Source organism: Malus sylvestris, chromosome 12 (assembly GCF_916048215.2).
Source record: "Malus sylvestris chromosome 12, drMalSylv7.2, whole genome shotgun sequence".
Lineage (NCBI taxonomy): Eukaryota > Viridiplantae > Streptophyta > Magnoliopsida > Rosales > Rosaceae > Malus > Malus sylvestris.
This window is the reverse complement of record NC_062271.1, coordinates 519,652-546,929: the sequence shown is the minus strand read 5'-3', so window position 1 is coordinate 546,929 and position 27,278 is coordinate 519,652. Positions and strand designations below refer to the sequence as shown.

At 35.9% G+C, this 27,278-nt stretch overlaps 4 protein-coding genes across 8 annotated transcripts; 2 read left to right on the top strand and 2 right to left on the bottom strand.

The window, feature by feature from the left end:
- Window positions 1-2,125: 2,125 nt before the first annotated feature.
- On the bottom strand, window positions 2,126-5,680 carry LOC126594270 (adenylyl-sulfate kinase 3-like). 3 transcript variants are annotated; one of them, XM_050260511.1, is made up of 8 exons: window positions 5,494-5,680; window positions 5,092-5,218; window positions 4,689-4,842; window positions 4,047-4,196; window positions 3,683-3,801; window positions 3,499-3,583; window positions 2,775-2,821; window positions 2,126-2,618 (listed from the first exon to the last, which is right to left on the bottom strand). In XM_050260511.1, exons 3-8 carry the CDS (start codon window positions 4,810-4,812, stop codon window positions 2,517-2,519), a joined length of 627 nt encoding a protein of 208 aa, XP_050116468.1. In that variant the 5' UTR covers window positions 4,813-4,842; window positions 5,092-5,218; window positions 5,494-5,680; the 3' UTR covers window positions 2,126-2,516. The 3 variants fall into 3 exon arrangements, with proteins under 3 accessions (XP_050116468.1, XP_050116467.1, XP_050116466.1); XM_050260510.1 differs by having other exon boundaries at window positions 4,689-5,218; XM_050260509.1 differs by lacking the exon at window positions 5,092-5,218 and having other exon boundaries at window positions 5,494-5,679.
- A 1,165-nt stretch (window positions 5,681-6,845) lies between these two features.
- LOC126593100 (uncharacterized) lies at window positions 6,846-10,397 on the top strand. Its single transcript, XM_050258983.1, has 3 exons — window positions 6,846-7,223; window positions 9,054-9,122; window positions 9,620-10,397. The coding sequence occupies exons 1-3, from the start codon at window positions 6,939-6,941 to the stop codon at window positions 10,232-10,234; spliced, it is 969 nt and encodes a 322-aa protein (XP_050114940.1). The 5' UTR covers window positions 6,846-6,938; the 3' UTR covers window positions 10,235-10,397.
- A 6,742-nt stretch (window positions 10,398-17,139) lies between these two features.
- LOC126593096 (glutamate dehydrogenase 1) lies at window positions 17,140-22,515 on the top strand. Of its 3 annotated transcripts, XM_050258978.1 has the most exons (11): window positions 17,579-17,889; window positions 19,743-19,855; window positions 20,013-20,203; window positions 20,334-20,447; window positions 20,569-20,790; window positions 20,947-21,021; window positions 21,149-21,265; window positions 21,379-21,629; window positions 21,720-21,795; window positions 21,888-21,974; window positions 22,068-22,515. In XM_050258978.1, exons 3-11 carry the CDS (start codon window positions 20,096-20,098, stop codon window positions 22,251-22,253), a joined length of 1,236 nt encoding a protein of 411 aa, XP_050114935.1. In that variant the 5' UTR covers window positions 17,579-17,889; window positions 19,743-19,855; window positions 20,013-20,095; the 3' UTR covers window positions 22,254-22,515. The 3 variants fall into 3 exon arrangements, with proteins under 3 accessions (XP_050114936.1, XP_050114935.1, XP_050114934.1); XM_050258979.1 differs by lacking the exons at window positions 17,579-17,889; window positions 19,743-19,855 and adding an exon at window positions 17,140-17,255; XM_050258977.1 differs by lacking the exon at window positions 19,743-19,855.
- Window positions 22,516-23,178: 663 nt separating this feature from the next.
- LOC126593104 (protein EIN6 ENHANCER) lies at window positions 23,179-26,502 on the bottom strand. The gene is made up of 5 exons (XM_050258988.1): window positions 26,339-26,502; window positions 25,794-25,975; window positions 25,474-25,541; window positions 24,705-24,859; window positions 23,179-23,431 (listed from the first exon to the last, which is right to left on the bottom strand). The coding sequence occupies exons 2-4, from the start codon at window positions 25,966-25,968 to the stop codon at window positions 24,728-24,730; spliced, it is 375 nt and encodes a 124-aa protein (XP_050114945.1). The 5' UTR covers window positions 25,969-25,975; window positions 26,339-26,502; the 3' UTR covers window positions 23,179-23,431; window positions 24,705-24,727.
- Between the last annotated feature and the right edge of the window lie 776 nt (window positions 26,503-27,278).

The following is a 27,278-nucleotide window of genomic DNA, read 5'->3' as shown; positions in this document are numbered from 1 at the left end:
TAAACTAACAAGAATTACGATACAAATCCCAAATCCAATTTGATTAATCGGAGTGCGAATTGGTGCTGTAGGCCGAGAGATCAGAATCATCGTCGTCTTCGTCGTCGTCGTCGTCGTCATCGGAAGAGGAGAGAAAAGGGAGGCAGAGAAAGGCGACAAGACGACGTCGTAGGTGGTGTAGAGGGAAGCAGAAGAGGAGGTGGAGCACTTGGTGGCTACTCAATCGCTCAGGATTGCAGGCGATGTATTGACATAGATTTGCTGATATATTTGCTACCCGAACCACCACATGGCTGTTCAACACCATCTCTCTCTCTCAGACTCTCTCTCTTCTTCTCTTTTGCTATTTGTTTTTGGATTTAGATCTGGGAAGAAAAAGAAATCAATTAATACATGTTTATTTTCAATTTTTCGGTCAATACATGTTTATTTTCATAAAAAATAAGACTAAAATGCAGCAATAGTCATTTAACTCAATTAGAGCAATAATCTCTTAACTAAAAATCAATTATCATTGGTCTCTCAACTCATCAAAATGTACATCTTTGATCCCTCAACTAAAAATTAATTACAATTATTTCCTTAACTTTAATCCAACAGTAGAAATGGTCCTTCAACTTTAATCTAATTCGAGCAATGGTCCCTCAACTTTGACCAAATTGTAGCAATGATCCTTCCAACATAACTCATTTTTACAAAGTTGACGAAATGACTACACATTTTGACAATGGTCCCTCAACTACACGTTTTGATGGGTTGAGGGATCCAAAATTGTAGCAATGGTAACATAACTCATTTTGACAAAATTTGACGAAGTTGATGAAAATTACCATAGCTACACATTTTGATGAGTTGAGAGATTAATGGTAATGAATTTTTAGTTGAATGACCATTGCTCCAATTTGATTAAAGTTGAAGGACTATTGTTACAATTTACTCCAAAAATAAATAAACATACTCTGGAATAGATAATGCTAGAGAGGCCAAACTTTTAGATCAAATTTGTAAACTAAATGATGTGCTACTAATAGAAAATAAACGCGGTAGTTAATACTTAATTAATAATTCAATCATTAACAAACATATTTTAAAAAAAAATTAATTTATCTAGCATTATTCGTGTGGAATTGTTTTCTGTAAATAAAACATGTTTTTAAAAAAATTGATTTCTCTAGCATCATCAACAAACATGTTTGCGAAATCACGTCTTGACTTCACAACCAAAAGGAAATACGTACATACGTAGAAGCTAGTGGTATCAGAATTTTGGGCATGTTTGAAATTGCCTTTAGAAATGCTAAATTTATAATTGTTTTTAGCTCGTAGAAATACATTTTAGAAAAGACCATTCTAAATATTTTGTTTCTTGTTGGAATAGGATGTTTAATCATCATTTGAAGTTTATCTCTTAAAAATAATCAATTTACCGTGTCCTTCCAATTATGATTAACAAATTATCATAAATACAATCAGTTTATTTTTTAATTACCATCTAAAGTTCATCTCCTATTTATCACCACTGTATCACTTATCGATTATCTGTCATCCAAAATTGCATATTTCAAAATCTAATAAGTTAACTTCACACACCAAATTAGTCCACCAATCCTCAATCAAATTGCAACAAACATATTCATTTACTGACGGAACAGATACACATCACTCGACGAGTTCCAAAAATCCGAGAAACACTTTTCAACAAAACTTAACCAAAGTATTTGATTCAAAGATCCTTGCATATAATACGTACCAAAGAGTCAAAGACTCGTACAATGATCGACTATGCAGGCAGGAGACTAAGGGCTGGTTTGGTATTGCTATGCTTTGAAAAAAAAAAACTGTTTATGTTGTATTGTGAGAATAAGCAGCATAATGTTTGGTAAACTTTTTTGTGAAAGTGCTTTTGAAAAAAAAAGCAGTATTATAGTGTTTGATAAACTTTTATGTAAAACAGATGTGAAAAAAAACTGGTATTTCAAAGCTGCGTTTTGCAGCTTTGAGTTTTTGGTTTTTTTCACCCACAACTGTGAAAAAAAACTGAAGCTCAATGTTTACCAAACATAGCTGTTTTTTTTATAGCAATTTTTTTTCAGAATCACCTCAATACCAAACCAGAGCTAACAGATTGGAGGAATAATCCTTATGTTGTAAATCCAAGGTCAAAATTCGATGAATGGGCACAAGTTTAAGATGCTACAAAACAGGCCATATGAAAATCTCCAACATGGAACTTCATACCATTACAATTGTCAGAATTAGCCACATAAATGTTTTGCTAATTCAAAACGGTGGAACTACCACTCTATTACCTATTAATCTTGTAAACAAAATATATTAACCAAAAGTATGCACTCCTTCCTAGCAAGTAGTACCCCAATAACGCACCAAAAGATTGTCGGGGTGGCCTTAGTGCCGGCAGGGTTGATCAAACCAATCATGTTTTGTTTTGAATGAAATCCTTAACTCCAAAGTGACGCATTGCCAGATATGCAACGGCTAAGTTGAACAGAGGCAAGTCACTGAACTTGAAGAAATCCCTTCTCCTCCAAGTAGGACACTACTCGGCCTGCCATGGCTGCAGGCATGGGACAAACTCCATTTTCTTGTCCTATTTCTATCTGACAAAAGAAGGGTAAATTTTTCAGTCTGATTTGCATACACAAGGAACGCCAGGAGAACACCGGTGATTTTATAATGTCTCCAAACTATACCATGTGTAATAGAAGATACATGCCGACATGGTCATTAGTTTTTATACTCCACCAAATACATACCTCGCAGTTCTCTGGTCGCTCATAAGGGTCATCTATTCCAGTAAAACCTGCAATTAAAAACTATTACTGGAAGGTTGACCAAAAGAAAAAGAAAAGACTGTCATTTGAATAGAAAGGGAGACTAAGGAATCTTCAAATTCTGTCATACCGCTTAACAACTTCAGAAAGGAGTTTAGCATTACAGATTTATGATTTTCACTCAGAATCACACTCTGCATCAATCTCTTTGTTCTTTTTTTTTTGTTTTTTTTATGCCGTAATTTTTCACTAAAAGTACGCAGAATCTCAATTCAACTGAAGTGCAAGTTATATAATGCATGACAAACGAGCTAAGCTATCTTTGGAATCCATAAGTATCAGAATTCGGAACTCGCTCTAACCTGAAGTGCAATTTATATAACCCATTTGAGTATTATAAAGTTCCCTTTGCACTTATAACACATAGCACACGGGAAACAGAATAAAGGAGATCAAAGGTTGCCCTCCTGGTAGGCCTGGCATTTTCTCCTGGTAAGGAAACCCAAGAGGATGGACTTTCTCCCATCTGAATTAGAAGACTTCCATGCAATAACTTATAATGTCATCTCATGATACAAAATCATATTAAGATTCTATATCCATTTTTATTAATTTTATCTCTTTCATTCCGAAATATGGCATAGAACAACAGTCTGTCCATGCCAATGGACAAATTATAGGAGTAACATATGTTTCAAAAACACACCTTTAATCTTTCCAGCACGTGCAAGCTTATAAAGTCCTTTTGCATCTCTTGACTCACATAATTCTAGGGGCATGTTCATGAAAACCTGTTAACATGAATGCAAAATAAAAATCAATATTCGTAGTTTAAAATAGGTGGGCCACATTTACCAGATTATAAGAACAAGAACCATATGGAGTCTTGCCTCAATAAAGTTTGCATCAGGTAACAATGCACGGCAGGCATCCCGATCTTTCTTATAAGGAGATATGAGGCTAGCAATACTAAACAATCCTGCATCTGCAAACAGTTTTGCTACCTCCCCTACATTAAAAATTTAATTAGCCTATATATTACCAAGTAATGGACATCTCACACTATGGTCAAGTTGAAAAAGACAAATAATTAAGATGCCAGAGTATGTTTAGCCCCACAAAGGAAAAATGAAATCAAATAAACATTCTCGGTGTCGGCTATATTATATTGGTTCACATGTCTTATGTGTTATCTGAGATCAATATAATCTATGTTTTCTACCAAAATATGGTTTGTTGCCAAGAATAACGTACCAACTCTGCGTATATTTTCAGCTCGGTCTTCGGCTTTGAAACCAAGATCCTTGTTCAGACCATGCCGAAGGTTATCTCCATCAAGGACATATGACAACTTTCCCCTAGAGTGTAGTTCTCTACTTAATGAGTATGCCAGTGTACTTTTCCCTGATTCCAGAAAAGAGTTCAAGAAGCCATTTCGTGAATACATAGACTGGAGTGAATTGAAAGAGGAAAAAAAATCAAATTTCTTGTAGCTTTCCTCATGTGTGTGAAGTGCTAGTTGACTTGGAGTGAGTCCAAGAAGCCTTCGGTGTGATCTCATATATTTTCTGATTTTTTTAAGAAACAATAAATTACAAGTGTGCGGACAACGCCACAACCAGGATTGACCGAAGTAACTGCTTACACATATTAAGTCCATACACTTTCATTTTATAAACACTGAGAATTTTCCATGCCAAATAATGGCCTGATATTATATTAGCAAGTTGCCATGCCAGGCAAAAACAAAATGCAGTTGTCTCTGATAAAATTTGTTTCCTTCGGACAAAAAGAACACAACAGGAGAAGGTGTAGAAAGAAATGTAAGCTCATGACAAATATATTGATTCATGTAACTATAAAAGAAGGGATAAGCAAGTCAGTTAAGAAAATAACCTGATCCACTGAGACCAGTAATCCATACAACACATCCCTTTTGATTGAGTAGTTTCTGCCTATCAACCTTCCCAACCTGACATTCTTGCCAAAATATATTTGTTGAATTGTTCAAAGTAGACATCTATTTCTCTGTTCCGTCCTACCGAGAGCACTAAAATCATTGAAAGGAAACAAAATGTACTCAAAAATTCATTATTTACAACGAGGCCAAAACTTACTAACACTTAATAAACTACAATTAAATTGCAATGCGGATAAGATAAGCTATTTGCAAAAGAAAGTTGATGTAAGCAACATTAGTTGTGTCCTGCTCTAATACCAAAAAGTTTTCTTCCCCACTTGTCTATAATTTTCATAAAATCCGTTTGCTTTCTCCATATCGATGATTAACCCGTATTACCATTTTGGTTTTCCTCCATAGCTCACAGCCTCGCAGTCACAGAGAAACCGTTAACAGCACAAGTGATCACAATGCAATCTAAAAACTTCCGTCTCCATAGCCGCCCCCTCCCCCCAATATGCAATTTCTGGATTTCAAATAAACAGGAAAACTAAAAAGCAATAAAAAATTGCAGAAGAAATTGAATTGTCTAAGATCAACAAACCCAATGTACCATTAACATCTGTGATGATTTCAAAATCCATATTAAAATAACAACAAACGAACACGATCCCAATAACTCAATTGTCAAAGCCTACATTACGAGCATAACAATCTACCAATAAATTTAGCATGAGCCATCAAACAAATGGCAATCCAAAACCCAGATAAACAGATAGAGAATGAGAAAGAAAATAATACCAGACCGACAGGTGCTTGATTATTTGCCTGAAAGAAGAATAAGATGAAGGAGGTTTGGGAGGGATGGGTTGTTAAATGAAAGCGGAAAGGGCAAACCATGCCCCTGTTTTCAAGGCTTCTCCTTTGGGTCTCTTTGCCTTTTTTGGGTATTTTGGGGGGTTCAGAATGAATCTGGACGCATCCTCCTCCATTGCCCACTGCTGGTCTACGTGGTTGCATTTCACCTTTACACACCTGTTGACCATGTAAGTCAATATACTCGGTTGTAGTGGGTCCCCTTTTGACATTGCCTTTGCTGGCGTGGCATCTATACACTGACGTGAGTGACCTCCTAGAAGGCTTCAACTCTTCCAAAGTTGTGTACAAATATAAATATTCTAATTACTTGAGTTATAAGTCACTTATATATTATTTAGGGCATTTAAAATGAAAGCGAAATGTTTGGGCTTGACTCTCGCCAATGACAAAGTTAAACCACATTATTGCTAGCATATTCTATGACTAAACCCAACTCATCTCCTTTAGTGTAGGTAATATCATTTGTTAAAAAAAATTACTAGGTTTTGTTATTTCCAAACTACAAATAGGACTATAAAAGAGTTGACAAAGCTTGAACATTGATATGTTTAGCTTATAAAACTCGCAACCTATTTGTTTATATAAATTTTGTTTTTGAATGAATATACAATGTTGATGCACAAAATCGGAGGGGTTTTGGAACAACATAAATCTGACCGTGAATCTGCAAGAAAGTAATGAACACAAGATGTATCGTGGTTCACCCTAATGTTTGGGCTACGTCCACATTGATGTTAATATTGTTTCACTCTGAATGGTGAATATACAAGAAGACTAGAGGCAGTGTGCTCTCTAGCCTATTTTCTGTGTTTGACCTCTCTGAGATGTTTTCTCTCTTCTCATGGCCTAAACCTTCACCCCCCCCTAATGAGGAGAGTGAGGAGTCATTTTTTAGAATAATGGCTCCTCACTTATTACATATTTGCCCATTCATTTATTACATAATTACATTTGAGTCTTCCGAGTATTTATACGAAATCTAAATACAGAGACCCTAAATATGGTACAAACAGTATTCCCCCAAAGAGGAAGGGAATATATTTGTCATCTAATGAATCGGTATCAAATTCAAATAAAAAAATTTAAATTTAAAACTTTTCACTTTCAAAGAGGAAGGGAATATTATTACTAGTTGACATGGATTAAGAGAGAGATATTTTTTTCTTAGAACAAAATTAAGAGAAAGATATTAATAATTTAATATGGGTGAGGTTAAGGGCACCCGTAACCGGTTCTATCTGTTATTTATTTCCTCCACTGACTGCGGGTGGGTACAATAGTCATTTTACAAATGAGATGAATCCGAAAGTGAAGACTGACAGTAGGTGGTAGCGGAGCGGACATTACATACATGAACGAAAGATAGTATGGTGGCGCAGCAGCTCCTGGTGGGACCCATCCCCATCAGCGGTGGCAGTGGCGGCCCCGGCGCCGGCGGCTTCTATGGAAATTTCAGTCATTTGTTTTCCCTGCCACCGTGTCATTTTCAACGCAGAAGAAGAGCCAGAACCCGCACTCGCCGGTGGACCCCACAATCGGCATCGCCAAGAGCCATGGTCAACGCCCAGCAGACCCACTACGCGGTGCTGTGCCTCCCACGCCATGCCACCGCCGCCGATATCAAGAGGGCTTATCGCCTTCTCGCTCGTAAGGTGCTCACTCACTTGTCCCTTAGCTTCTGCTTTCTCTTTAATTACATTTTTAGGTTTGCTCCTCAGAAGCCCTAGAAATGACCGTGTAAAATTTTGAATTTCTGTACCTTAGCAGTTCATTGTAGCTGGGAAAATTATAATTCATTACTTTTTTAGTGGAGATTGATAGTTTTATCGTGTTTGTGTGGCGCTACTGTTTTCGATTTCCAGAGAATCTGTAGTGGAGAAGTGTTCGTTCTGGTGGTGAATTAATTTATATAAGCATGTTTGAATGCTAAAATAATTCATCTTTGGATATGTTAGTGATAACAGTTAACTTTAGTGATCAAATTAAATTTACTATTGGCGGAGATTACAGATGATGTGTATATCAAATTAACCTTACTGATCAAATTAACTTGCAACCGTGGTTGCAAGTGTATGTCAACATGGTTATAATTGCTAGAGTTCGGCAGTTAATATGTTCTCGTGATTTAGCAACAACATTCAACTGCATCATATTTGGAGGCTGAAATACAGAGATGCATTCGGACATGTTAGGAAAATAAATCATACATATGTTTTATTTTCTTGTAGTGAGGGAATGAACTGTACCATTTTATAAATATATTTCATTTAATATTTTGTTCTTTTTTATGCGTTTTCTATGGAGTCTTATATTGATGTGTGCCAGTGTAGTGATGAAAGGATATTCATATCCTTTACGTGAGACGCAGGACAGGTATTGATACCTGGCTACACTCTAGTTTGGTGGGATGACTGTGAGTTGTGAGGCATCAATGCATTTGGGCTATTTCTTTTAGCCTTTTGTCCAAACCTTGTATCAAGTGCATCCCTGTGGAATGGAATGAACTCAGATTTGATAGACGGGAATTTAGTGAGAGTTAGAGAGTAGACAAGAGAACTGAAAATTGGTAATGGATGCCATTGGTTTATTTGGCATTTTGGCAAGTAGACATTGAACATTCTACAGGAATGTTCATCTCATTCCAAAGTTTGTTCCAATAAACCAAACGCTACCTTATCGAATAGCATATAAATGAAAGGGGACTTGTGTACCATGTTACACCTATGAGGAAGAAGGTGGAGAAAGAAGTGCAGCAATCTTGTTCACATTGATTTTCAGTGTATGGGCCGTGTATGGAACTTGTGTTAGTAGTTTTTTCGGGAGACTTCCAACTTCATAACTTGAAATTTTTTTGGGAGAAATATAATATATCTTTACTGTCATGGTTTTGTTTTTCAATTCTTTCATAAATCATTATTCAATGAGGGAAACTGTATGAACACGTGCATATGCATATACAATCGGTCACTCACACACACCCACACCCTTTGGAAGGTATCCATTGTCTGCTTCAACTTATATTGCCGAACGATGGATGTCTTGTCAAACAGTAACATGCAATAAATATGCTCCATCTGATTTAGTTCAAAACTGTTGCAAGATTGTGTTCAAGTATATACCAAATATTTTTGGATTCATGAATTCTTTGTTCATTCTTTTATGCTTTATTGCTTATAGCTATTGAAGCACATGATATAATGGACTCTGGGTGTATATGTGTTGGTATATAATTTCCTTGCTGGCATGCTTTTATGTGGCCCGAATGGTGAGAGATACCTCCTGAGGAACCCCTGGACATCCTTAGTTTGGCATGATGCTATTGCACTTTGATTCATACATATATCCATAATTCTTGTTTTACTCCCCTACTGCATTTGTGTGGTTAGGAGGTCCCACTGAAATTGGTTGTCAAAGAATTTACAGACTCTATGAAGCAGAGGCTCACAATTAAGAACTTACGTATTCTCGCCTATGTGTTGCAGTATCATCCTGATGTTAGCAAAGATTCTCAAGCTGGAGAGGTGTTCAAGAGCATCCGTCAGGCATATGAGGTGAGTAATTACTGATACATAATAGGTGACCTTGTTTCTATGTAATCTAATATCATAAACTAAGCCTCTTTGTTGTTGGACCTAGGTTAATAATACGTTAAAGAACCAAGGATGAAACTATTTTATTTCAACTTTCAGTGAGTGTTTTTCTTTTACTCCTCATATTCTCTCTCAGGAAATCCATTTCCTCCTCTACAGCCAATCCTCTCTTTTCCCACCCCCAACTTCTACCATGTTGTAGATGCTTTTGTTTTCTTTTTACCAACTAATGCTTTCATATGAATGTAAAACTGGAAGTCTCTTTTTGTTCTTTTGAGAAGACCCTTCTATATTTTTGACATCTATATTGTAATGGATGGTATTTACATAAAACCAAACTTAATAACATCGGTTTCCCATAAGCCTATTGTTTCTTTTCTTTTTTTTTTTTTTTGCATTTTCTATTTCATTCATGTGTAGTAACGCAATGACAGCGCCTTCATGTTACCTATAAACAGGTTCTATCCAATGAAGCAACAAGGGCTCAATATGACCGGGAACTTAGATTACAAAAAGATACTGGTAGGCAACATAGTGGAAAATGGAACTATAGCACTGAGTTTGAAGATGGGGTAAGGATCTATAAGTGGGCTGAAGTACGGCAGAGAATGCAACAGGAGAGATACTGGGAACGTTATAATGTTAATGAAGAGCGTTCGTCATATGGTAAAACTGATGGAGCAACTGAAGAAGGAGAGCCAGAGCAAGAGAGAGGTTCCTTCAGTGAAGTGCTTAGATCAGCCTTCGTATCTCTGTTTCTATTGCAGACATTTGGATCTCGGTTATCTCTCACGTTTAGCAGCCTGATGGCCTTGTTTGACAGGAAATTGGATGTCGGATACAAGATTGGTTATGTAATTGCTTGGGTTTTGGGTGGGAGAGGCGGGATCTTGCTGACTTTGTGTCTGTCGTTTGCAAGTTGGGTTTGTGGGAAAACCAGCAGCAATATGGTTGCTCTGGTGGTGGTAGCCATGTGGATCGGCTCCAATCTTGCAAAATTTGCACCGCTCCCGCAAGGTGCCCTGCTCACGCTTCTGTACATGTCTATTAAGCTACAAGTTGATTTGAACTAAAAGAAAGGCTGCTGCTGCGTCTCCAATGTGACGCTTAAATGTCGTTCTTTCCCTTTTTTTTCTTTTCTTGGTTTAATTTAAAGAATGATGTTGTACATATGTTATACATGGCAGTAGTGTAAACTGGTTATTGGCAACGGATTTAGATGAACAGTTGGATCAACCTCCTTGCTCGTGAAACGATAAAAATTAGGAAGAAATTAAAATAAAATCAAGAAGATTAATTTGCACGGTTTTACAATTATATACCCTCGATTGGAAAAAGTAGACAAGCATGCTTGTACAATTTGGTAATCAACAACTAACATTTTACTTTGACTTGGTTCATCTCCTTAAAATTCCTCCACAAGTATTTCCCGCTGGCCATGTCCACAAACACCCAGAAGCCACTCTGAATCATCTGCAAATTCAAAACGCAACATTACTAAAATGAGAGAGAGAGAGAGAGAGTACTTGAATGGAATAATAAAGAACAAAATGAAGGAGGAAATAAACAGAAAATTCTTCAATGCTACGAGCATTGGATGGCGTTGATTGGTTTGGATTATTTGGTCCCGTGAATCCAGACCATCCAATGGCTGCGTAGCACCAAAGTGGGACTTGGAAATAAACATACAGTTTTAGAATTGAATGCATCTTCTTCTTGTTTGGGTGATCCTATAGCATTTTCATTGTTGGTAGAATCCAGCTGTGAGATCATCATGTCGGTTCCGTCGGGAGAAGAACAAACCGTCCTCCACGCGAAGTATCCTGCAAGGATTGCTGAGAAGAAGACCAAGATGAACCTTAGAGGACACATTTGATTTAATTTGTACGAGAGATAGAAAGAGAGGAGAGAGAGGGGTTGGGATTTGGATGAAGCTCTGAGAGACCAAAAACAGAAACCCTAACTAAGCTGCTAGTTGTGTTTGTAAGGAAGATGGAATAGTAGAGAAGCAAAAGAAGGAAAGCCTTTGCTTTTTGAAGGTTGGGAGGGAGAAAGTGAAACCGCGTTGTTGGTACGTAAGAGGAGAAGTTTCTTCTTCTTCGTTTTCCTTTTTCTTGTGCATATGTTAGGTTGCGTAATATCTGACGTGGGACGACGTTGTGTATTTCAAAAGATATCGAATTGTCAATGGTGGTGGGTAGCTAGCTGGCTACCTGCCGCTCCTCTCCTCTTATTCCTCCAATTGTCAATGGTCAACGGTTGTATGTATCCATGCCATCCTGGACATAGAGATAAGAGGTGTGCGGTCCACTATCTCCCTCAGGTTAGCTCCGTCCAGCCAGCCGTCTAAACTTCATCTTGACCTGGTTTATTTTACTGTGCAATCTTTTTTGCACATTTTAACGCATTTTAGTCAATCTCACCGCCAAGTTTACCTCTAAGGTTTTTACTTAGTAACTCAATTCGTCCATTTTTTACTTATTCAAGTGCAACTTCGATCATACGTGCATGGATGTAGACGAAATAAGATAATGTTGTAGACGTAGAGATAGATGAAAAATGGCTCACCAAATGAGGTCCATATACTCACTAATAGCATGATAAATTCCCCATAAATAATAACAGTTAAATTGATTTCGTTCAGGAGATCTGATCAATTGTGTAACAATTTGTAGCTTGTTTTTGCCAACTTTCAAATCATACATAAAATTAAAAAATTAAAAAACTAAAAATGCTTTTACATTCCTTTAACCACAAAGGGTGCAAAATGTAGTACGAGTACTTACTCCTCATTCAAACGTCATTAAGTGTCTAGGATTGAGTTTGGTTGGAAATAATTTACTAGATTCGGTATACCTTGAAGGAAGAAATGGGTGCAACTTTCAAGTTGGGCCAATGAAATTAAAAGGGTGACGTCATACATTTCATTTTTTGGCCAAAGATATTCATTTGAATCATTGTATCATGCCACATACAATGATTCTAGTGAATTCTCTAACCTATTGCAATCCATTCTTGACACCAAAGCATGCGCAAGTTGAAAGAACGAGAGCTCTTACCTGTATTTGTGTTGCTCTTAGGCTCGTTCGGTAAGCAGAATAGTAACATGAGAGGTTTAGACTTATCCAATCCTCTCCAATCCCTTTCCAACCCTCTTTGATAATCAATTCCAATCGTGTGGATAAAACGAGGCCATCAAGTACTATTTAATTCATTCAACCAAAACTATGTAGCAGTTTGATTGAGAAATGAAGAAAATGGTCGGAAAAATATAGGAGTTGGGCTTGCATGCATGTGACTCGCAAACTCAAGCATCCATCTAAATCTTGAGAACCAACCCAGAATAAGTGGGTTTCAACAACTTTTATTGCATTTGAAAAAGCGTTTTGTTTGAGTGGATAGCATGTTAAAAGTACTACACAAATATACTTAGGCGTACCACGTCATCCATATGGTTGAGGGGTTAGCAGTACTTACGTACGAAGTGGAAAAAATTGAGATTCCACTATAAAATTAATTGGCAATATAAAGAGTAACCCAACATTTTACTCATGCAAGGTCCCTCATCCAATCAATGTGAGACTCATTCTCAACAAGAAGCCCTCTACAATGACACGCAACTACCTAGGAATCCAAATATCCATGATTTGGTTGGTAATGCTAAGGAGATTATTTATTTAACTTATATTTTGTAAACTATATGACTTGATTAGTGATGATTGGATTATTATTTAAATGTCGATTAACTTGTTTATTTTCAATTGGTGACACATCACATGCTTTGCAAATTAAATCTAAAATATTGGTATACCTAGCATTATTCTTATTTGATTCATGGGATAAATTAACGATCAATAGAACGTTAAAAAGATGATTAATCTCATTTGTTCTTTAATCTTTGAATGATTAAAGCAGGACTTCGTGAGCAGATAAAGAATCTTAAGTGCTACTCCAAATGGATGGAATCTATATCTTGTGCCTCCTTAGTGGGGAAGTGCTAGTTTTTGGTAGACTCTGATTTGGATTTCCATCAAAGATTCTTTCTTACTAGTGATTCCATTATCTCACCAATATTTTGGGCCCATTTTATGTTTGCCGTCGATTTATTAGTGAATAGGGTGTTGAGTTTCTACTCATACGTCTTAAGTAAAAAGCCTAAAACTGGAAGCGATCTTAGAAACCAATTGCGCCCCAGTTCAAAACTCCATCATTTTCTAAATTATTGTTATCGTGTATTCCAACTCTCTCCCTTTTCTCTCTTCTCTTCTCTAAACTATACGTATTTCTAGCTGTTATGGCTGGCTAGCTCATCAATTATTCTTTTAAGGTTATTTTGTAATTTTCTTGTCAACTTTTTTGGTTTCATTCGCAAATCCAAAAAGTAAAAGATAAAAAAAAGAAACTCTTTGGACAGCAAGTGTAGGAGTTGGGGTTATTCGATCAACTTGGTTATATATAAATAGGTTCTGACTCAGTCATGGACGGAGCCAATAAAGGCTCATTGGGAGCAGATGCCCTCATTCAATTAATTCGTTTGTTTAGTTGCAAACTACAATTATATAATATACACGGATTATCTTTGAAGAAAATATAAGTATCTAATATTCAACATACATTCATTCTACTTATACTCCATATCAAATATTATATGAGCAATAGTGCTCTTGTTCTGTCATTCAAACAAAAAAAACCATCTCTTGCCTATCATGTACTTATAATTTTTCTCATCACTTTGCCACTTTCCACTACTATATTGAAATTTTTATAACATTGGAATTGTGATACATCATCATTTGAAACTATCCTTAATATCATATTGGGTATAATCATACTATAATAAGGTTTTTTTAATTGTTTTCGGTTGCCCCCAGAAGAAATTTTTAGTTCCGCCTCTGGACTCAGTAAATGAAAAATGAAATGGGGAACAAATTCTCAAATTTTCCGACTCATGGGAACTAAACACCGAACCAATCTCTATTTGCTTTTGCTATATATATATATATATATATATATATATATTGCTATTCACATTGAGCGCGCGCGCGCATATATATATATATGTTTTAATCTTGTTATTTAATAATATTTTTGAAGTTTAACCAAGAAAAATAAATTATAGGAGGGAGTTCCCCTTCCCTAAAAATTTATAAGAAGGAATCAATGCACAGGCACAACTAGACTGATCAATTAACTTTAGCAGCAAGTTTCTTTGAGATAGCAAGGTAGGTTCATAGGGCTTAGTGGGAATGCTTCTTTTATGTCTTGTTTTTATCTCTTTATCGCTTTAATTTGTTGGCAACAAGGGATGTAAGACTTTGGTGTATTACGTAGTGGATTCCAACCTTTTGACCTTCGGCCTCCATTCTATTTCTATTGGCTTCACTTAATTTCATGCCTTCTTCGTAAGCAAAAACAAAAGCACTTCATCCCCCCATCCTAATGCTTTAGGAGAAATGTTAATGACACTCTCAAAATTGGAAGTTTTCATAAATTTTTTGTCACCTTATGTTTTGACACAATGTTTATAATTTGGTACAAAAATTGACGTTAAACGGTGAGGTAACAAAAAGTTCGTGAAGAATCTAACTTTTGAGAGAGTTCCTTTTAGCATTTCTCATTCTTTATACCCCATTATAAAAACCACTTTAGTTTTTTTATATGTATAATATAATTAAGAACAAAAATATACTACTAAAAAGAAGAAAATAAAAACACTTGCTCTCTGAAAATTGTGTAATGAACATGATATTCATACTAATAATCTGTGACAATCAAGAGGGGATATAAATAAGAGGAAAAAAAATGGTTATCTTCTGTACGTGTGTAAACAAAACAAAACAAAAACAAAACAAAAATCATTTCTAAATAGTTGTCATATTTGGCTCTAGAAAGTAGCTAACAATATGGTATCATATCCGAAATCATGTATTATTTGCTTTTGGCCAGTGACTATATTCAGCCTAGTGACCTATATCTCTACCTTGCTAGGCCAATGATTATATTCAAATGTCTAGTAAATCAGCTTTTGGCCAATGATCATTTACGAAATTTGTTGTGTTGGTGAATTAACAGTGCATTCACAATTTTGCATATGCGTGTGTCCCAAAATTTCAAGTATACAAGGATTGATCAACTCTAAAGATTTAATTTTGTAGCAAAAAAGTAAAACTCTAAAGATTATATTACGTTCTTAATTATGTGTTGAATTAAGTGTAAAAATGTGTTCCTCCCCTTATTTTCCTCATTAATTTTAGGACATGTCCATTTGACACCATGTGCATGTAATTCAGTTGCAAAAATTCTATCCTTACAACATTTTTCATATTGTATTTGTATTACCTCTCTTATAGGGATGTGATCCACATGTGTTGATGAGTTCTATCTCTATGGAAGAAATTGTATAAATATAGTATGAAAAATATGATAATTGTAGCATTACTAAGTTACAATTGTGTTTGTCTATTATCATGTAATACGTATGAAACATCATAATAGTCCAATATCTAGGCTTCTCTATATGTCAAAAACTTGATGTTTAAAATATAAATCGATACTATATGACAATGGTTCGTGGCCAGTGTAATCCATCAATTGCTATATGTTCGTATACGACAGTTACCGTTCGATCGGGAGCTTTGTTTCATTCTTCACCACAACAATGAATCATAGAGAAATACATGTAAGGAAATATTGGGAAGATGTATCTTCCATGCATGCATGCGGGTTATATACATATGGAAAAGGGAGATGCTAGGATTAGGCTACATACGGATGGCCATTGCACGATGATATGGGATGAAGACGGAAACTCCAATCCATCATGCGAAATCAGTCAAGATTGTGTAAATTACATCACCATGAGAGGTCTATCAATAAAGAAAAATGTTAAGAGACCATCTTTTAGACTATATTTTGCAAATTACATGATGCGGCAGCTAATGTCAAATTTTATTTTTGATGATTAAAGAAGAAATATAATTATCAACTGACAAATCATCATGTATACAATCTAAAAAGCATCCCTCTAGTATCACCCATCCATTAAAGTTCTTCATTGTTAATACACTCTTTAATCCATGTGAACTTTAACGATGCATATGGGTATGTGTGTGTGTGTGTGTATAATCCACCTCTATTAATTGATGGTGTCAATAAGTGTACGTCTGAGTTTTGTATTTCCGAATATTTATTACTGTGAATATATTAATCAAATCCACCATTGTTAAGTTAACCAGAAGAAATTAATTGGTTAGACCGACCACTTGAAGGAGATTCTTTTGATCACTAAATTGTCGTGATTTGTTAATCATGGTTTTCCTTTATTGATTAAACTTGCCTTGTTTTGTATCTTTTCAGCTGACACTGCCTGAATAATTTATAAAGATATAAGAAAAGCAATCTCGCAATCTCTCTTAGTTGTAAATTGTGTGTCCATCTATTGCTACAAAAGTTATAACACATGTATAATATTGCTACTAAAGATAATACTTTGTGTTCTCTCCAAGTGGGAACATATCTGTCCCCCGATTTATATTTAACATAGTTTTATTGTACGAAAATAATAATTGGAACTTTTCATTATCTTTATTACTACCTAAAGATCATACATGCAAAAAATATTCAATTTAAAGATCGTTTAGCCATTCATGCATGTCAAACCAATTGACTAGCATTCTCACAGAGAATTGCCTATTTGTTTGATGTATATGAATGACTAAAAGATCCCTAAATCGAATGATTTTTCGCATATGATCTTTAGATGGTGATCAATAGAATAAATGGTTCCGATTATAATTTCATACATGATGATACGTTATAATTTATACGTGGAGGGACAAATTATAATAGGTGCCCCATAGAAGAACACAATCATTATTCTCCTATTAATATGTAATGCTATAATCAAGAGGCATTTTACTAGACCACATCATCATGCCTAATGTTTCCACTAGTCACCCACAAATAAAAGGTATGGGCGGTATCGAACACTACAAATACTACCATTTATGGAATGCGACTAAATGGCTGTGCAATGTGGGTTTCGCGTCGGATTCAAGTACCTCTAGATGCATATGCATGCGCCCTTTGTCTGCTGTAATTTCACTTCTCATCTCTCTCTCTCTCACTCTCTCTCTCTCACACACACACACACACACACACACACACATTATTGTTTCTAATCTTTTTATTGTAAAACTGAATATTTAAGAATGATGTGTGTGAAATGAAAAGGGAAGGTGGCAGTGTAAAGTGTGGATCGTGCGTTACGAATCTAAGTGGTACAAAATCCTACAGGGGCAGGAGCATCGTATATATTCGTATTCCTGTCCTGTTAGATGGAATTAATCATGGTCGTCACCACTTTACACTTTGCAGAATGATATATACATATATATATATATACACACACATACATATATTATATATGCGCACACACACAAGTCTCAACTCTCAAGAATATGGGATTCCATTGTAGCAATAGCTAGAGAATTGGATTCTACTTTTGTCCTAATTCTATCGGTTTTAGTCATATGTTCAACACTGACATCTATATATATTTTTATCCACGCTTAAAATTCGACTTCCATCAGCCACTTGACCCTCTTGATCAGTAGAGTCTTTCAACTACACCATTTAAGCTCGATTGATCAGTTTTAGCTGCCGCTGCGTTTCGGGTTCCTCCTGTTGATCTCTCCCTCTTCTTCTCTCTCTCTCTTGATTAACCAGTGTAAGTATAAATATATATATATATATATCTATAGTTCCTTGTCTCTCTGAAGTCCACTATTCTCACAATTATTTGGCTATTGATCTGTATTGGTTTTGGAACCCTAGTGAATTTATCATCATCAGTAACAATTTCGTACTTACTTTGCTTAAAGATAATATTACTTGCATGCACGTAGCTATCCAGGTCATGAGTCCATGTTTATATTTCCGTTTCAGCAAAAGGTTTGCGCAATAATATAGTTCCTTTTTCTTTCATGGTAATGTTACATATACATGAAGTAACAAAAAAGAGTTGACGTATATGAAAAGGTACATGCACGTACCTTTTCTTGAATAAAGAAAATGGAAATGGAAAATAAAAGGTGAAAACAGTGATACTGACTCCCCAAAAGTATGACAGGTTAGAGAATGACATGTGTTAAGAAGCTAATTCATATGTATTAAAATGTACTTGGTATTTATTTATGAAGATTTATCTAGGTATAAAATTTGCTAGAACTGCAAATTTTTAAATGCTGAAGGATGGCCTTGCTGTTTATATGGCTTGTTGATCCTTCTGTTTCCACAAATCTGAGAACCCTTTCTTTCATCTTCCATTTTTGTTGTTTCTTTTATTTGGAGATAAAATTGATCTCATAAGTTTTTCTGCGCATGGAATCAAGCTTTTTGGAAAAAGAAAAGATAGTAGTTGTGCTATGTGTCGTGATGTGCACATATCATTAATTATTTACTTGATAAATGATAGTCGAATATCTTATCCTAGCTAATATGTTGATTAGGAGCATTGATAAATGCTTGATCATTTTTTTTTGTCACACAATGAATTTTGTTAGATTGATAAATGCTTGATCATGTATCTAAAAATGTGATGTGATTGATATAATTTGATAACATCCCTAGAAGAAAATGTACATGAAACGATCGGTATATATACTGCTTGCAATGGTTGTTTTCTCAAATATAATGCGCAAACAAGTGCGTTGCAATAGGAGAAGCTGAAATACAAAAAAAAATATATTCCCAGTAACACAAGAGGACCTTTTCCGCCACAAGCCACCTATATATCCAACCCCCAATTTATTGAGAGAGCCAAATATGTGGTTGGAAGAGTTTAGGTTGTTCTCTTTGATTTTCAGCCGTTTCCAAAAATACTCTTCTGACTTACGGATCATAATTCCAAGACTAGTTAAGCTAGATCCATATTATATTCCACTAATTGGAAATTTAAGAAAGTGGCATCACTCTCAAATCATCGAGTCAACTTTTAATTTATCATCACAATTGAAGGGGTCCACGTATGTATAATACTTTTAGTGTTTAAGAGCATATGTCAAAAATCCTATGTGGATTGTTTTGGCGGAAAAAAAAAAAGAAAGTAATTTTTCAGTTTCATAAGAGATGCCAAAATCTTACATGGATTAACATTCTCCTCTTATCTACCAAACTTAAAAGGCAACGTCAAATTTTATTTTTTTTATTTTAATGATAGGCTCACATATTTTTTTATTCTTCTCAATTTATTGATATTTTATTATTAAATTCTAACCCACTTGATTTTGTAAATAATAAAAAAAACATATTAATTTAATATCTCGGTTAGAATATGAAACTTTTCGAAATGTTATTTTGTCACATTAGCTATAAAAATGAAATTTTACATTTTAATTTCACATCAATACTTTCCTTAATAATATGAGCTTTCCCCTTTTTCTATTGTAGTGGGGTGAGAACTTTGTTTGTGAGTTGCTTATTCTTTTTGTGTTAATCTATTAATTATAGAGCACATACTACAGTTGAACTGCTTAGTGCTGCTGTTTAATTCGAATCTAATTGCGTATATAACTAATGCAGCTAATCATAATCAAGTACTATGAGTGTGAGAATCTTCAGGTTGATTAAGTAGCAAATAAGCAGTGTGTGTCCGGAGAACCGGTTCCATGCTCGTAAGAGCGAATTGTCAGCAAGTACTAGCACAACTTTTATTTTTTGGACTGATAAAATATATAATATGCATATGCATGCTAGGGTTGAAGTTCCTGAAATGTTATTCTTAATGGTCATTTACCTTGAAAATTTGTTATAGAGTGCAAACTGATGTATGTTTCTCCATCTTATATCTAGGTTCGTAATAACAGCTAGCTAGAGAAGCAAATTGAAGTAGCTGCTTTTAACTTCTGAGACAGACACTTGAAGAAGGAAGCACGATGAATGCATTAGTGGCAACAAACAGAAACTTTAAGTTGGCTGCTCGGCTTTTAGGATTGGACTCCAAGCTTGAGAAAAGTTTACTTATACCATTTAGGGAAATCAAGGTAATTTTGCAAATAATCTCCGTTCTGTATATCCCTTACTCTTAATTATTGGTAGATTTCAGACCCTAAAACTAATGTGGTTATTGACTTTTCTCCTTTCGTTGCTTTTGAACTATATACTTCGGTGCAGGTTGAGTGTACTATACCGAAAGACGATGGTAGTTTGGCTTCATTTGTTGGCTTCAGGGTTCAACATGACAATGCTAGAGGCCCCATGAAGGGAGGAATCAGATATCACCCGGAGGTATATGCATATACTTTGTTAAGTTCCACTTCTACGACAAATGTGAAAGGTTGTCATATATGAAGACTCGCTGCCATGAAATTGTCTTTAATTGTTATGGATCCTTTTATGGAAAATGTAGGTTGATCCAGATGAGGTGAATGCTTTAGCACAGCTGATGACATGGAAGACGGCAGTAGCCAACATCCCATATGGGGGTGCCAAAGGGGGTATAGGATGTAATCCAGGGGAGTTGAGTCTTTCCGAACTAGAGCGACTCACCAGAGTTTTCACACAAAAGATACACGATCTTATCGGAATTCACACCGATGTTCCAGCACCAGATATGGGGACAGGTCCACAGGTTGAGCACGCCACATTTTCCATTAATTTTGTTCAAGAGATTTGATTACAAAGAATTTGGTTATCAAGTTGATCAGCTTGAATGTCAGATAAACTTTGAACTGTATTTTAACAATTTTCTCTTCTCGATCTTTTCGGTTTTTTGGTGTTTAAACAGACCATGGCATGGATACTAGATGAGTACTCAAAGTTTCATGGCTACTCACCTGCAGTAGTGACTGGAAAACCTATTGTAAGTAAATCATGGAAAGTTGCTTCAGTAAATTGCCCTCTTTCATTCAGTTAAATTTTGTATGCTTTTTTTTTTTTTTTTTTGCGTACAATTCCGTAATTTATTAGTTTTTATTCTTGCAAATCAGGATCTTGGTGGATCACTAGGAAGAGACGCAGCAACCGGAAGAGGAGTACTTTTTGCGACTGAGGCTTTACTCAATGAGTATGGAAAGAGCATCTCTGGGCAACGGTTTGTTATACAGGTGAACTTATACTGATCACGGAAGGGTTATGAGGTTGAGAGTCAGAGACTTGAACCTAGATTAGATTTCTATTGATTTAACTTGTTGTCTAAGTTGAATTCTATCGATCTCAGGGTTTCGGGAACGTAGGCTCGTGGGCTGCCCAGCTAATCCATGAGAGTGGTGGCAAAATAGTTGCAGTGAGTGACATCACTGGAGCCCTAAAGAACAGCGAAGGAATTGACATTCCAAGCCTGGTCAAGCATGTCAAGGACAACAGGGGAGTCAAGGGCTTCCATGGTGGGGATCCAATAGAACCATGCTCAATCTTGGTTGAAGACTGTGACATTCTCATTCCAGCAGCCCTAGGAGGTGTCATCAACAAGTACGTACTGCTTAATTCTAATAGGCAGTCCAAAACTACATCAAGATTTACGAAACATAATGAAATTCCAACCGTTGTTTTTGAATGTAGGGAAAATGCAAATGACATAAAGGCTAAGTTTATAATCGAAGCGGCTAATCATCCCACTGACCCTGAGGCTGATGAGGTCGGTGCTTCGCTTATTGGATGACAATTAGAGTTAAGAGGGGACAATTAAAACACCAGTAATGTTTAATTAGTTAAATGAATATTTTGCAGATCCTGTCAAAGAAGGGTGTTGTAATTCTTCCTGATATATATGCAAACTCTGGAGGAGTCACTGTTAGTTACTTTGAGTGGGTGCAGGTATATACCATATACACCACATACATATTTTCACAAACGTTTTAACTTTTCATGCCATGCTACCTAATTTGGTGGTGCATATATAAATTGCAGAACATTCAAGGATTCTTGTGGGATGAAGAGAAGGTGAACAACGAGCTCAAGACATACATGACCAAAGGCTTCAAAGGTGTGAAGGAGATGTGCAAAACCCATAACTGCGATCTCCGGATGGGAGCCTTCACGCTCGGAGTTAACCGCGTTGCAAGGGCGACTGTCCTCAGAGGGTGGGAGGCCTGAGGCTGAACCTGAGCCTGAGACACTGAATAAAGATGAGGGATCTCTCATGAGACTCCGTTTCGTTTTTACTTATTTGGTATTTTGATACCGTACGTACGTCACATTTAAATAACTTCAACTGCCATTGCTGTTGCCTCCCAATTGGCAACATAGCAAGTAGTTAATTTGTTTGCTACTTGCCACTGGCTGAACTACCTTGAGTTACTTGTGTAAACTCATATATTACAATTTAAAATAATGCCTCGTATCTCTTTCTTGTACATATTTGCGGCTGTTTTTGCTCATACATTACACACGCATAGCTTTACAGAAACCCTACAACAACAACTACAATAACAACAACAAAACTTTTTCCCACTAAGGCTCCGTTTGGGATTGAGGTGATTTAAAAAAAAGCCACTGTGAAAAAAAGCTGAGAGTCATTTTTGTGTTTGGTAAACTGAAAAAAAAAGGGCTTATTTTGAAAGCTGCTGTGAGAATAAGCTGAAAATCAAAGGAAAAGCTGAAGCTGCTATTTGCTGCTTTGAAAAAAAGCCAGTTTTTTCAAAGCACACGGAGCTACACTGCTCCTTTAATGAAAAGACACACTATCATCCTGCTTTTTTTTCCAAAAGCACTTTCACAAAAAAGTTTACCAAACAATCTACTGGCTTTATTTCACAGCCGCTTATTCTCACAGCACAGCCGCTTATTCTCACAGCAGCTTTTTTTCAAAGCACAGCAATACCAAACCAGCCCTTAAGTGAAGTCGGCTATACAGAAACCCTACCAAACTAAATTTCTAGCATGCCGAGACAACGGCCAGGTTACATGTTTTTCTTCCAAAAGAATCTTCAAAACTAAAACAAGAGTCCTACTTGAAATTTTCTACCAGTATTTCCTACTCTTAGGCCGGTTGAGGCCACCATCTGTACAAAACAAAATGTAGTAACTATTGAAACCTTGGACTACCTCATCAATATTTCAATCAGTATATTGCGGATACATGGTCAATGTATACCAAATAAAACGGAATATTAGAAACAAGTAGGGAGGGAATAGAAAGGGCCTTGTTCTTAGTAATTAATACGACAAAGGAAATCTACACGGCTTAGAAGCTGATAGAATTCCATGACACCCAGTACTTGATCTTCTTATGTTGAGGTGGTTCTTTGGGTATAGTTGGGTGCTTCAGCCACCTACAACAAAGAAACATGAAAACGTAAAAAACGATATACTGCGGGTGCAAAGTTTCTGATCTGAAGTTGTGTTTTAACTTATAATGTCAGCATGAGAGAAACTAATCTTGCAAAGACAATGCAGCAATTAAAAAAGAAAAACCAAATAGCAAGAATTGATGATGCTCGACTCGAGTATAGAAGCCAGCAGCCAAAAAAGCAACATCAGATTTCAAAGATTTGCCCACATCAATGCCCTCAAGATGAGGTGGTGCAAAATACTGGCAAGAACGTATCACTTGCTTGCAAAACAGTCACAAACAAAATCAAAAGTGTGTGACATAGGATCAAGATGCTAACCACATCAAACTAACATCAGCCCTCCACATCAACCATCAGCCACAGATAGTGCAACTAACCAAGATAACCTCAGTTCCATAAGAAGTTTCCAACAAGTAAACCATGATTCATTTGCATCATGTTAAATGACATTTTCAAGTTCCTAAGTTCCTAACCAAGGTTATTGCAAAACCCAAAACATATATTGAACATTCATCACTAATTTGACTTCATGTAGATATTAAAGTAGTATGCAACAACTTATGTGGTTCCACAAAGACTATCGCACACTGGATGAAATCTAAACGAACAGTGATGAGGATCTACTACATCTATCATTTTACACGGGTATCCTACTAAATATTAGATAATAATACTAGAGATAAATGGATAACTCTTCTTATTATTCGACCCCTGTTCCTACAGGGAGTACAAATGGACTGAGGAAGGCTTAAGACCATCCCTCTCATCAGTCACTTCAATCTTTAAACAAGTGTCTAAGCGCTCACTAGTCACTAGTAAGTTAATGAGCAATTTTGTTTCTTTACCACCAATATTTTCTCTGCATCCCTATGTTTTCTTGGTGAATTTAGTTTTTGTTTCTAGACCCAATATTTATGTCCAAAATATCCTCACTCATGGTGAACTCAAACCAATTAATTCTCCCATCTCTTTTTACACCCAACCAATCTCAAGTTCCGTTAGTTAACAACAACGTTCAACCTCTCTCTCTCTCTCTCTCTCTCTCTCTCAAGAAATTGATTTTTAAGAAACTGGAAATATTGAAATGACAATGCAAGAAATATCCCAAAACACTACTCTATAATCTCCCCATGCCCCTCTTCCTGAAATTAAGACCATGAAAATGAATTAACTTGCATTTTTATGCCCTAGTGCCATCATATGTATATATATGCTTTCTATATAATAGAAGTGGAGAAAAAGTGAATCCTGCCTTTGGAAGCTGGAAAGTGTTGTTTACTTCAAAACCACGGCAGCATTTCTGAGAGCCAGATATCTTTGGACATATTCATTTGGAAGTGATCTTATGAGCTTGAAGATATCAGCATTGGCATAGCGGAGGTTGGTCCTTGGATCATAATAAGGTGCCTGCATGATGGAAAAAAGCATCAATCTCCACTGTGAAGATGACGAAAGTGGTAAAGAATGAATAGGAAAGCTTTAAACATTTACTAATCAGTTTATCTTAACATCAATAGGAATGCGTCTCACAGAGAATATCTCTTCAGAACCTTTGATCATATCAACCCTATACAACAAGGAAAAATAACAGGCAACATATATGAATGTCTGGCTGGATCTCAAATCAACCAAGTTTGATCAACTATTATAAGTTTACGAGTCCAAAGATATTTTCATCAAACTTGGGCCATTAATTTTACATTTAATTGATGCCTGACGGCAGACCAGATGGCAACCTTAACAAGTTTGGCCTGCCTCGGTCATGAAATTAACTCTCAAATATTTAAATAAACAGACTGGGTAGCATGGAGGGTTTTTTTTTACACAATGAAAGTCTGGAAAGTAATTAACTAGCAACTATGTAGCTATAGTGAATGAAAGGACAGGTTTCCAGGACACTCAATCAACGAACGAAACTCGTATGAGTATCTGAAATTTATGATATATATATAAAAAAAAAAAAAATCCAACCTTGGTATTGTTAAATCAAATTTTCAAATTTTGGAGTAAGTTTTACATACCTCATATCCTGTTATATCACAAATTTTCTTGCTTGGATGCATAGAGGGTGGGGATTCTATATTAACATCTGCAAGCATGGGACATTAAGAAAAACAAAATGAGAAGAACACTTGACAGTAATATGCTTAAAATACAAAGCTAAAATACATACATTTATCCATACAAAGTTACAAACTAAGTAATTTCTTAAGCGCTATTATGGTCATAGTAAAGAACATACTTAGTTCTTCAATGGCAAAGAGATTTTCAGTTTGAATAACAATTTGCGCAAGGGGGGTAAAGGTGGAAGCTTGAAACTAATTATATCAGTATAACTTACAATTTGGTTCATCGGGTGGGTAATTCTGATAATTCTCAGCCTGAATGATCTGCTTGAGATGTTTCCAATGTCTCCCTCTTGATTGGCCTTTTGGATACTTCTCGTACATCTGAATGCGCTTGAAGCTCAAGTGGGTTGGCAACACTAGCTCTGCATCAACCACCTCGGGCTCCATATTTTCACTTGTCAAAATAAAATCAAAACCCCGTTTTAATTTCTCTACCAAAATTAACAAATAGCAAAATTATTTTATCTTCCTAACCCCAAAATCACAGAACCACCTCTGGTCCAAACAAAAATGGGGCTGAGTTGGATCGGACAACCAGCTGAGTTTACTAATCAAAGTGAACCTAGTCGACGCCCAAAATTCAAGACTAAAATTTTGGGTTCTCCTTGTTGATTGGAACATATACAATCTAAGGGCTACAGTTTGTTCGCTAATTTGGGAACTCATACAAAGAAAGAAAATTCAACGAGAAACAAGTAAGGAAATTGAATCAGTGTAAGCATCAAAGGAAAGGAATCGTTTCATCTCATGTATGTACCTGTAGATTGAGAATGCGATGCCGCTGGAATTCTTGGGTTTTGGTTTTGCTGGAGAGAGATGACGAAGACGGAGACAACACTCGGCTCTTCTGGTGCGATTGTGAAGCTGCTACACCACACCAGTGTGTCTGGACTCTGGTCTGGTCTGGTCTGGCAACCCGTGATGAATTATTTTGGACTTTGGGTCGGATAATATCGTGGTCCATTTTCATGCCTTTTGTCAATTTCACAGCCCAGTTTTGTATTGAGTCCTCAATATCCAAGGCCTGTAAATTTAGTCGGATTATATCGGTTTTTACCCAAAATTATAATTAAACTAATTACAATATAATGATTCGGTTTGGTTCATACTGCCGAAATAATTGTAGAGTAATGTTATACTCACCCACCACTTGTTCTATTTTCCCGACCATCTTACATTGATATTTTATTTGTCTTTTAGCTATAAGATGAGAGAAAATAGAACTAATCGGTGAAATTTATGAAGTAAATACTAGGGAACCCACATATTTATACCACATTGGTTTACCATCTCATGTGGCAAATGATGCATACAATCAACATCCAATAATATAAATTCATTATATGACGTGACATATACACGTCACTTGCCACATTAAATGAGACACAAGATGTGATATGCCTAGCATTTTTCAATTTACAAGGTTTGATTTAGGTGGTTTTGTTTTGGGCCTGAAATTAACAAATAAATTTTGTTTTAACTTTGTTGGCAGCCGAAAGGAAAAGAGTTATCATTGGGACTCAAATTCTTATGTGCACCTCAAACTATCTATATTTAGAATAGTGTCGAAATTTGTTTTTTGCAATGCCAATATTAACATCTTAAAAAGAATTTAATAATTCTAATGACTCGTTTACTAATCCGTAATCAAATTGAAAGAAAAAGAATTGATAAGGAGTTCGAACGGAGAGGAGTCA

What these genes read in the sequence shown, in the direction of transcription:
- LOC126593096 (XM_050258979.1), top strand. Translation starts at nt 20,096, where the DNA reads ATGAATGCATTAGTGGCAACAAACAGAAACTTTAAGTTGGCTGCTCGG. An exon ending in CTAGGAGGTGTCATCAACAA is followed by an intron (nt 21,630 to 21,719) that starts GTACGTACTGCT and finishes TTTTGAATGTAG; the next exon opens with GGAAAATGCAAATGACATAA. An exon ending in GTTACTTTGAGTGGGTGCAG is followed by an intron (nt 21,975 to 22,067) that starts GTATATACCATA and finishes TATAAATTGCAG; the next exon opens with AACATTCAAGGATTCTTGTG.
- LOC126594270 (XM_050260510.1), bottom strand. Translation starts at nt 4,812, where the DNA reads ATGTCTACTTTGAACAATTCAACAAATATATTTTGGCAAGAATGTCAG. An exon ending in TACTGGTCTCAGTGGATCAG is followed by an intron (nt 4,197 to 4,688) that starts GTTATTTTCTTA and finishes TTCTGGAATCAG; the next exon opens with GGAAAAGTACACTGGCATAC. An exon ending in TGAAAATATACGCAGAGTTG is followed by an intron (nt 3,802 to 4,046) that starts GTACGTTATTCT and finishes TTTTTAATGTAG; the next exon opens with GGGAGGTAGCAAAACTGTTT.
- LOC126593100 (XM_050258983.1), top strand. Translation starts at nt 6,939, where the DNA reads ATGGTGGCGCAGCAGCTCCTGGTGGGACCCATCCCCATCAGCGGTGGC. An exon ending in ATCGCCTTCTCGCTCGTAAG is followed by an intron (nt 7,224 to 9,053) that starts GTGCTCACTCAC and finishes TATGTGTTGCAG; the next exon opens with TATCATCCTGATGTTAGCAA. An exon ending in GCATCCGTCAGGCATATGAG is followed by an intron (nt 9,123 to 9,619) that starts GTGAGTAATTAC and finishes ACCTATAAACAG; the next exon opens with GTTCTATCCAATGAAGCAAC.
- LOC126593104 (XM_050258988.1), bottom strand. Translation starts at nt 25,968, where the DNA reads ATGGAGCCCGAGGTGGTTGATGCAGAGCTAGTGTTGCCAACCCACTTG. An exon ending in CCCACCCGATGAACCAAATT is followed by an intron (nt 25,542 to 25,793) that starts GTAAGTTATACT and finishes CCATGCTTGCAG; the next exon opens with ATGTTAATATAGAATCCCCA. An exon ending in GTGATATAACAGGATATGAG is followed by an intron (nt 24,860 to 25,473) that starts GTATGTAAAACT and finishes TCCATCATGCAG; the next exon opens with GCACCTTATTATGATCCAAG.